This window comes from Microtus ochrogaster, chromosome 2 (assembly GCF_000317375.1).
Source record: "Microtus ochrogaster isolate Prairie Vole_2 chromosome 2, MicOch1.0, whole genome shotgun sequence".
NCBI classification, from domain to species: Eukaryota; Metazoa; Chordata; class Mammalia; order Rodentia; family Cricetidae; genus Microtus; species Microtus ochrogaster.
This window is the reverse complement of record NC_022010.1, coordinates 40,512,875-40,520,346: the sequence shown is the minus strand read 5'-3', so window position 1 is coordinate 40,520,346 and position 7,472 is coordinate 40,512,875. Positions and strand designations below refer to the sequence as shown.

At 37.1% G+C, this 7,472-nt stretch overlaps 1 protein-coding gene across 1 annotated transcript in view; it reads left to right on the top strand.

The window, feature by feature from the left end:
* Window positions 1-7,472, top strand: part of Ppp1r2 (protein phosphatase 1 regulatory inhibitor subunit 2) — a 30,156-nt gene that overhangs the window by 16,771 nt on the left and 5,913 nt on the right. The window contains exons 3-5 of the mRNA XM_005344813.2: window positions 1,049-1,126; window positions 1,666-1,760; window positions 6,942-7,109. Coding sequence (XP_005344870.1) covers window positions 1,049-1,126; window positions 1,666-1,760; window positions 6,942-7,109 — 341 coding nt within the window. The remainder of the gene's footprint in view (window positions 1-1,048; window positions 1,127-1,665; window positions 1,761-6,941; window positions 7,110-7,472) is intronic.

Genomic DNA, 7,472 nt, shown 5'->3' with positions numbered 1-7,472 from the left:
AAAAAAAAAAAAAAAAAAATCAGTGAAGTCAGTGACTTTTTTCCCTGCAACTAGGTCCTACCTCCTGCCTTGCACAAATTTCTACTAATGCTATCCTGAATCCAGAAGCTTTATCTCTCATTTGATCAGAGCCTTCATGGTCTGATACTGTCTGAGACTGTGATCACAAACTCCCTGGAGCTGAGCTTTACTAATTCCCTGGGTACTTTTGTTGTTTTCAGTTTTCTTTGTCTCTCATTATTCACGTGTTGGCTGTTGAGTGAGATAGTTGGAAGGAGGTGAAAAAGCTACAGATGACCCCTCCTCAAATCTCAAGAGTAGAGGAGAAGCTTGTGTGCAGTGGGCACTCCTGATTCTATCCTGCATCCTGCTTGGGAAGCTCTTTGGAGGGTTCCCACATAGGAGAGGACACTTGGCTCTGTCTCTGTGCATTTCTTAATTCAGCGAAGTACCCACCATAGGATCTGTTTATTTTTCCTAGTCGTACGTCTGTGTAGACCATTTCTTGCTTAATGGTGATATATAAACACAAATTCTAAACCAGCTCAGCATTCTCACCGCCTAATTGTAATTCCAGTAGTCACAAATTTGGGGCCAGCTGGGCTGCACAGCAGGACTCTTCCCTCTCAAAATACTAATCCAACAAGTGGGTTATTTTGCATTATTTGTCCATCTGCCTCATTGGATAGAAAATTGACATTTTTATTTTTTTTCCTCCAGATAATTTGAGTTTTCAGTATTGTATGGTTGCTTTTTTTTTTTTTTTCTTACTAAACTTATATTATCATTCCTTATGTCTGAGGCTTGAGCTCTGGGACCTTATGCATGTGTGGCAAAGACTCCACTGATTTACATTCCCAGCCCAGTAACATGTGTAATAGAAACTATTTTAAAGTTAAATTTCAAAGATGACAACAAAGTTGTAAACAAATTGTTACTCTAATTAATAAAATTTTGTTTTCAGTCTTGGTTTTCTAGCTATACAATTTTATTTCATGTATCAGTTTTAATAATGTGCTTGTTAATAGAAACATGCTTGTCATCCTAGTATGATAGGTGATGATGAAGATGCCTATAGTGACTCGGAAGGCAACGAAGTCATGACTCCAGATATCTTAGCTAAGAAGTAAGTACTAAAGCATTTCTGTGGGGAGTTTTAATTGTGCAAAGTCAAAGACATTTGCTGTGTTCTGCTTGTACATTTATAAACAAAAGACTAAACCTACCTAGGTTTGGGTTTTTACTGACAATTGAACCCAGGGCTATGTAGTAAATACTTACTTTACCACTGAGTAAGATTCCTGGCCCCTAACTAGATTTTTATAGCAATTATTGCAATCTTGTTTCTTGATTAATATCAATCTAAACAGGAGGTAGCAAGGTTAAAGTGCCTGACCCTGTGAATACTTAGTCTGTTCGTATTCCGCCACCTACATGGTAAAGATGTGAGAAAAACAAACATAAGTTCCCGTTGTTCATTGATTTCTAGCACCTACCCTGCTGTACTTATTGCTTATATCCATCCCTACTTTTCCTTTTGCTTTCTTCATCACTTGTAGGTAGAATAGTTATTTATAATTTTGGAGTATTTCCATGACTCAAGTTGAATGAGACATTTAAATAGTACAAGTCACAGTTACTAATTTCTTCATAAATATTTTATAGATTAGCTGCTGCTGAAGGCTCTGAGCCAAAGTATCGGGCTCGGGAACAAGAAAGCAGTGAAGAGGAAGATAATGACCTCTCCCCTGAAGAGCGAGGTAGGTAATTCCTGCAGCTGCCTTCAGTGCGATGCTAATAATTTTTGTGAAAAATAAGTATATTTGAAGATTGGAAAATTATTTTCATAGTTGGGAAGTGGGTAGGAAACAAAAAGCAGTAAAAATAGAACCTGTAAATCAGATCTACATATGTGAGTTTTTCATGTAATAGTATTGCCCCCTTGATTAAAAGAAGGTGGAAAAAATACTACTGTCATCTAAGTATTTGTAGATATTCCTTTCTTTGTATTTTTTGGTGCCCAATAAAAAGAAACTCAGTAACTACTTATGAAATTATTTCTTTTAGTATCATTGAGTATTTGAATGATCTTCAAGTGGATAGATTGCCTTCTTTTTGCCTTTTCTGTTTTAAGATAGTAGTGATGCAGGACTGGGGATGTGGTTTAGTTTGGAGAGTGCTTAAATAGCATGCACAGAGCCCTGAGTTTGAGCCTTGGCACAAATGAACTGTTTGTGTTGTCTCTTATAACAAAACTAGAGACATAAAGGCAGAAGTTCAGAACCTCATTCTGTAGTAGATGTATGGTCATCCAGAGCTACCTGAGATCCTGTGTCGAAGAAAAAAAAGACAGTGAAATTTATCCAGAGAACCAAGATGATAAAATATAGAATGAAAATTGTATAAGTCTTGTGGAGCACAGAGTAGTGATGTCTTAGAAGAGAAGCTAGAGAAGCCCTCATTGCAGGATGGAAGAGGCTCTTGTGCTCCAGACAGAACACGTGTAGTTAAGGCACTACTGCCTTTGTGTTTTTTGTTTGCATGGAACACTGGTCTGATAGGAATATGTTTTATCTTACTATTTTTTATACTTTTTGAACCATCTGAATGTATTAGCTTTTCAAGATAAAATTTGGCTGGAGAGATGGTTCAGTGGTAAAGTATGTGTACTGCTTTTCCAGGGGACCGGAGTTGAGCAACTATGTCAATGGGTCACAATTGCTGTTAACTTTAGCCTTGGGCACACAAACACAATTTAAAAGATAAATATTTTTAGTTTATATAAAAGAATATAAAATACCCTGTTGGCCATTGGTATCTGCAGGTTCAACACCTGCACATTTAACTAACAATGATTCAGAAACATTTGAGGGAAGAAAAATGAACCCATACTGAACATGGATAAATATGATTTTCTTGTCATTGTTCCCTAACAGTATAGCACAGCAACTATTTACATAGCATTAAACCTAGAAATGACTGAACATGTTCAGTGTGTGAAGGTTATATGCAAATACTACACCATGTACATGAAGGATTTGAGCATCTATAGATTCTGATGCCCTTAGATGTCCAGGATCCAATCCCTCAGGTATTGAGGGATAACTTATACATAGTTATCCTATCCTCTCTCTTTTTTTTTAGGGGGTGGGTTGGAAGGACTCTAGATAGGGTTTCTCTGTGTAGCCTTGACTATCCTGGAACTCACTCTGTAGACCAGGCTGGTCTGGTGTGTCACCATTGCCCTGTGTTTCTCATTCTCTTTGTAGAAAAAATCAAAAGCTCAGAATGTAGCTTGGTGGTAGAACACTTGGGTAGCCCTAGTGAAGCTGTGCAGCGGATCTCAGCCCAAGTTCATTATCAGCATTAGAGAGACTCTAATGCTGACAATAAATAGCACCGGACGCTACTAATAGAATTACTAAATTATATAGGCGTTTTTCCCCTTAAATATTTACATGTCTAGAAAACATTTTGAATTTACAGGTGACTTTTTTTGTTTGTTTTTTTTGAGACAAGGTCTTAAACAGTAGCCTAGTCTTGCCTTGAACTTATCCTCTGCCTGGGCTCTCCAGTACTAGGCTTATAGCTGTCAATAAGTACCACTTTTTAAAGACATATGTGTTATTTTATGTGTATGTATGGGCACTTGAGCTGACACATGATACAGTCAGGTGACAGCTAATAAGGAGTCAGTTCCCTGTTTGGGGTCTGGGGTTTGAACTCAGGTTATTAGTCATGGCAGCAAGCACCTTCCACCTGCTGAGCCATTTTAACAGTTCAGATACTCTCTTTTTATTGTTTTGATTTTTTCCAAGACAGGGTCTCACTAGGCAGTACTGGCTGTCCTGGAACTCAGTAGGTAGACCAGGCTGGCCTCAAACTCACAGAGATCTGTCTGCCCCTGCCTCCTGAGTGCACCACTACACTTGGCTAGCCCAGATATTGTTAAGATAAATCTAATGTATATTACAATAATTAAAATTATTAGTTGTGGAGTCTGAGAAATACGATTTTATGCTCCAAGTCTGATGCTTTTTTAAGTTGGCTAATTTAAAAAAAAAATAGTTCTGTGTTTGACAGTACATATCTGTAGTACTAGAGTTACGAGGCTGGGGCATAATGATCTATTGAGCCCTCAAGTTCAGGACCAACCTGGGAAGTTTAGTGAGACCCCCCCATCTCAAACAAACAGACTAAGCTGTTGGTGATTATTAAATGAAATGAAGTATTTAATGCACTTAGCACTGGTCATTTTGTATTCTAATTGATCAGTAAATACACTAGGGATAATTCTAGCACTTGGGAGGCAAAAGCAGACTGATCACTATGAGTTCATGGCCAGACTGGTCCAAATAGAGAATTCCACGCCTGCCAGGGCCACATAGTGAGACATTTTCTTAAAAAAAAAAAAAAAAGACTTGAGCCCAGGATTCAGTCCCCAATACTACAAGGTGGGGAAGGACAGTTTTATTTTTAGTGTGAATATGGGAGAGGAGGCTACTCATATTCTATGGATGAATATGAGAATTGTTTCAGGCATTACCAGTAACTACACACACACACACACACACATATCTCAAAAGTAAAAATATCACAAGACATTACTTATGTTTAATGTTTTGTGATCATTACAACCTAAACAATATATTTCATTTTTTAAAATATTTTGTGACTTACAAAGAGTAATGTGCATTTATATTTATGTTGGGAAAATAATAGAATACATAAAAACTATGTATAAGTTATATCATAAAAAGCATTGCTAATATAGTGAGAAACCAGAAAGCTTTGACTTGGAGTAGATAATTATGTCTCACTACCTTGAAACTTTTTACAAAGTTGAAATGACATTGAGTCCGTCTTGGATAAACTTGGATATGTGATTGTGTTAACAACGTAGTAAGTGCAGAAACAAACTATGCCTTAAAATGTGATTCAGCTTTGTAGTTGTGTATGTATGTATGTATGTAAATGTATATATATATATTAATTTTTATTTATTTATTTTGGTTTTTCAAGATGGGTTTCTCTGTGTAGCATCTTTAGCTGTCCCAGGGCTACCTCTTGTAGACAAGGCTGGCCTTGAACTCCCAGAGATCCACCTGCCTCTGCCTCCCAAGTGCTGGGATTAAAGGCATGCACCACCACTACCTGGCTGTAAAAACATATTTTTAGGAAAAAAAAATCTAGCTAAAAAAATGTTAGTGATCTCTGGGTGTCTTGCTTTGTTTTGTTGTAGTCTGAAGATTAGATTCATGAATACTAGACAAGGAATCTGGCCATCTCTGTCTCCATTTTTGAGTGAGGTTATTGGAAGTAATTTCATTTTACAATTTCTGAGAAGGTATTACTTTGGTGAGTTAAGATGTAGGTGGATATTTGCTTTGCCTTCACATCATCTCAATATTTAAAGATACCTAACTGCTCTGGTACATGCCTGTGAACCTAGCTACTGAGAAGGCTGAGCTAGGAGGACTGATGGGCCCACAATTTCAAGACCAATATGAGCAGTCTGGTAAGATGACCCTCCCCCCATCTCCAATGTGGTTTTTTTGCTTTTGTTTTTGTACGCTGTTTTTTGAGACAAGGGTTTCTCTGTGTAGTCCTGGTTGTCCTGGAACTCACTCATTAGACCAGGCTAGCCTCGAACTCTATCTGCCTGCCTCTGTCTCCTGATTCCTGGAATTAAAGGTGTGCTCCAGCCTTCTGGCTCAGAAGTATTTTATATAAGCAGAGAAAAATAAATAATGACTGACAAGATCTTAATAATAGAACACTTGGTAATAATATAACATTTGAAGGGAATTAGATCTTAGGAACTTTGAATATCCTTATTTTGGTGATGGCTGTGCTGTTTTGAGATTAAAATCATCAATAAAGCAAGGATGGTGGAATTTTAATTCATTTCATCGACAGCTTTATTTTATTAATTCATTTTAAAGTTACTTTTATTTTGTGTGTATGAGTGTTTACCTACATTGTATGGAGGTGTACTCCATCTGTGCCTGGTGCTCAGAAAGGCCAGAAGAGGGCACTAGATCCCCGTGGAACTGAAGTTACTGGTGGTTGTGAGCACACATGGGGGGGTGGTTAAGGCAGCAAGTTTATTTTTTGTATTTGTGTTTCAGTGTAAGTTTATGCTTGTGCCTGCTACAGGATGTTTGGCTTTTTATATGGGTGCTTGGGTTCAAATCTTAGAATTCTTTATTTCTTCATGAGCAGTTTAGTGAATAAAATGTGGCAGGTGTGTTGAGTTGCCACTAATTATGTTTCTAAAGTCATAGGAGTTTTTTAAACTGATAAGGATTTTGAAGAAGATTTTTTTCCTTAGTGAAAGTAGAAGTCATAATCAGGTGTGGTGTGTGCCTATTTTGCTTTTATTAGTTTGTTTGCACATTTTATTTATGCTGTGCTCGTGTGTGCATGCTCGGGTGCAGGGCAAAGGACAGTCTCCAGGAAATGATCTTTCTCTTAGCCATGTGAGCCAGGTGTGCTGTCTTGCCAGCCCTGGTGCATGCCTAGAATGTTTGCATTTAGGAGGCAGAGGAATTAGGAGATGTAGGTCATCTTGGGCTGCTTACAGAAATGTTGGGGTTTTTGCAGTCTTTATACATCTGATTATACTATTGCTACAGAGTTTTCTTGTATCTTTAAATTTTCTTCACAGAATTTCTAAAAGCTTTGTCCATTTCTATTCATTGATTGAGGTGTATATTTGAATCACAAATTAAATACTTGAGATTTTGTGGACTGTATAGTCTTACTACTAACTACCTGACTTGGCCATTGAGCACAGAAATAGTCTTGAACTGACAACAACTTTCAAGTAAATTGAAGTGAATATAACTGTATTCTACACAGTGGACTCTGACAGAACAGGCTTGACCAGTCCCCAAGTGGAGACCTAAGCTCACAGTCCTCTTTCAAATCTTTTACAGAAAAGAAGCGACTGTTTGAAATGAAAAGGAAGCTTCACTACAACGAAGGACTGAATATTAAATTAGCTAGACAGTTAATTTCAAAAGACCTGAATGATGATGATGACGACGAAGAAATGTCAGAGACTGCAGATGGAAACAGCATGAATACTGAAGAGTCAAATCAAGGTCAGGTGCCTTAGCAGCGTCACTAGGCCTAAGATAGTGTGCTTCCTTCGCTGGAGCTTCTGGAATCCTTCAGAAGATTGTGTCAGTGTTTCTACAGCTTAATCCTTGAGTTCAGTTTCAAAATAAATTTATGCCTAAAATTAATTTTATAAAACCATATTTTTATTTACTTGGCTTTAAAGATATTTTGCTTGACTATATGAAGTCATGTTTTATTTAACAAGAAAATCTAAAAGTTTAAAACGTTTTACTTGTTTTTATTGTTTTGTTTTGTAGTGTTGAAAATTGAACCCAGAGCCTCACTCATACTATTAGAACTCATTTAAAGAAAGCAGTTTTTTTTTTTTTTTTTTTTTTTTTTTT